At 40.3% G+C, this 2,903-nt stretch overlaps 1 protein-coding gene across 1 annotated transcript in view; it reads right to left on the reverse strand.

Moving 5' to 3' along the window:
* chrnd (cholinergic receptor, nicotinic, delta (muscle)) overlaps window positions 1-2,903 on the reverse strand; it is a 9,675-nt gene that overhangs the window by 1,539 nt on the left and 5,233 nt on the right. Inside the window, exons 7-9 of the mRNA XM_005752465.2 lie at window positions 2,133-2,142; window positions 1,906-2,049; window positions 483-693 (exon numbers count right to left, since the gene is read on the reverse strand). Of these exons, the coding sequence (XP_005752522.2) occupies window positions 483-693; window positions 1,906-2,049; window positions 2,133-2,142 (365 nt within the window). The remainder of the gene's footprint in view (window positions 1-482; window positions 694-1,905; window positions 2,050-2,132; window positions 2,143-2,903) is intronic.

Raw genomic sequence — 2,903 nt, forward strand, 5'->3', positions numbered from 1 at the left:
CAGCATCCAATACACACTCAACACAAGGCTCCAGCCTGTCTCTCTCAACCACCCAGGTTAGGCATCTTGAATCAAGCAGAGCATCGTCACGTTCTGGTTGTTCGCGCTCACCTCGTATTCGTTCTTGTTGCGCATGTGTTTGATGATGTAGTTCGCTCCGTCCACAGCTGGCTTCATTTCAGAGTACAGCTGATCTGTCACACCTCCATCATCCTGTGGTTTCACCACTACACACAAACACACACACAAACACACACCTCGATTTAAACATCCTCTCTGCAGGTTTTACTGCAAAGTCCACTGATCACGTATACGACCAAACAGCTGGCCCCAGCAGCATCAGACTCCAACACAAAGATGCAAAACTACGTGTAATACTGATGTGCTAAAGCCTGGCGACGAAGGCCACATCACTACATCTGATTCTGATTTCCTGTCACAATAACGCAGCATCTTATAAACACTCAGGTGACGGTGCGTACATGCAGCATGGGTGACTCGAGTGGTGAAGCCGTGTCTCTCCGATTGTTTCTCAAACATCAGCTCGCTGCGAGACTTGACGGTGTAGTACTCGTCCGCTTTGGCGATGTAACCCACTGAACTCGATCGTCGCGGCAACGCTCCATCCCACGCTGGCTCTGCCTCCGCAGGGTGGGACATGAGCAAGAGCCGAGGCAACCGTTCGAGGAAAAACTGGACGTGGACAGAAACGTGTTTATTTAAATAAAACTCAGAAAGTTTTATATTTAATACATTACTATTGCTGTATGGCACTATTACAGTACTACACTGCAGTGTGTCTGAAAGCTGACACTTTAAGTTGGCATATATTGGACAAACAAAAGTAAATCAAATATAAACAAATGAATTTTAATGCCATAAATATTCTTAAAAATGTAGTCATTGAATTAATGCTCAAATACGCCATAAATAGATATTTGTAGTATTTAATTCTGTAGTTATGTACCTTGATATTGATTCTCCTATTTTTGCTTTTGAATAATTTTACTTTATTATTTTATTTTCAGCTGTGCTGCCTCAGCGCTGTCAGTGTGAATCAGTGAATACACATCAATAAGCAGCAAAGCATTAAAATAAGCTGGGAAAATATTGTGAGAGAAAGATGCAAAGCAAATAAAAAATTCTGCAGCTCAGGTCATAACTCGCACTCCGTTAAGAGCTCATATTACCCCAGTTCTTCAGCAGCTTCACTGGTTGCCCATAGAGGCCAGAATAAATGTTAAAATCTTACGTCTTACATACAGGTGTATCCATAAATCTGCTCCTTCATATTTATGTGACCTGCTCCATATCACCTTCTCAGATCATCATCTGCTATTCATCTTACTGCTCCATCCTCACACCTTAGTACTATGGGGAACAGAGCTTTCAGTCGCTCTGCTCTGGAAGTCTCTTCCTCCTCCTTCCTCCTGTTGACTCCCTCTCCGTATTTAAGTCACAGCTCAAAACACATCTGTTTAAACTGGCTTATTCGCTTTAATGCTGATTTTATCTGTTGTCAAGCTCTGTTTTGTAATTTTAACTTATTTTATGTATTTTATGAATATTTTTTCTTTTATTAATTGTGTTTTTTGTAAGGTGACCTTGGGTTTCTGAAAGGCGCCCTTAAATGAAATGTATTATTATTATTAGAAATAAGTTCTAAATAAATAAATTAGTTTTTAATAAGTTTTTAAAATGTGCAACAGAGATTTAAAATAAATGCACAGAAATATTCTTTGGCTGCTGCTTAAAATGTGTAATATGTTTGTGCATTCAATGGTATATTTTATAAATTCATTTCACCTGGACAGGATGTACATCACATGTGTGTGTGTGTGTGTGTGTGTGTGTGTGTGTGTGTGTGTGTGTGTGTGTGTGTGTGTGTGTGTGTGTGTGTTTTACCCTCTTGGTCCACTCAGTCATGACGTGCGTGCTCGGCGTCCTGAAGTGCAGGTTGAGGACGACCACACAGTTTAAAACGACCACAGTAACCAGCACCATGATGAACATCAAATACCTGAGAGACAGTTTAACTTTAACTTTGATCTATTATTTCTTTCTTTTTTAAATTAAATATACACATTATTTTCTCACTTTTCATTTCTTGTTATTTGTCAGCGAGTGTTTACAGACTGGGAACTTTAAAAAACAGCAGTCCATATTTGGAGAGTCTTCACCCCAAACAGGAAAACTGTAATTCTGGGCATCAAACTGGCTCCAAAGCAAACAGCTGTGCTACACTTTACTGAACAAATGATGCGCTTCCAGTATGCAGACTCTTTCTCCAAGTTCTCATTATTACTTCAGTCCCGTTTGAAGGCTTCTGTCCTGCAGTCCATTCCTCTCATGACTCTCTCCTTTGAGGCTACAATTCCCAACTGTTGGACGTCACATATCTCAGTCGTTTTTCGTTTACTTCCTGCCTCTGCCAGGCTCCTTCTGTCCTGCGTGTCTCTGAATTTCTTGACGACACTTCTCACTCCAGTTCATGATACACGCTGTGATACTAACTTTGAATATTCATCTCCTGCGTTGTGAGCATCAACGATTCTTTTTGTCAAATCTAAACAAATGTATCTGGTTTTGGCATGACGCTTTCTCAGGTGACATGTTAAAGCCTTGTTGAAGTTTTTATACTGCATGTTTAACTCACTTCTACAAACTTTGAGCATTGCAAAGTTTAAGTACATCCCTGCACAGCAGTGGTTTGCGCTCTGGCTCAATAAAAAGGGCGTCAGAAGGCTAATAACACTGACCCTGGTAACTCTGACTGTTCTCTGAAATAATCGTGTTGCTGTGTGCAAACAGAAATCATTCATGTTTACTGAAGAAAACCAGCATATTATAATGAAGCACTTGGAAAAGCTTCAATCTGAATCTAAAGCTGATGTTTCCAGCTG

The sequence above is a fragment of the Pundamilia nyererei genome, unplaced genomic scaffold, assembly GCF_000239375.1.
Source record: "Pundamilia nyererei isolate P.nyererei 1_Seehausen unplaced genomic scaffold, PunNye1.0 scaffold00361, whole genome shotgun sequence".
NCBI classification, from domain to species: domain Eukaryota; kingdom Metazoa; phylum Chordata; class Actinopteri; order Cichliformes; family Cichlidae; genus Pundamilia; species Pundamilia nyererei.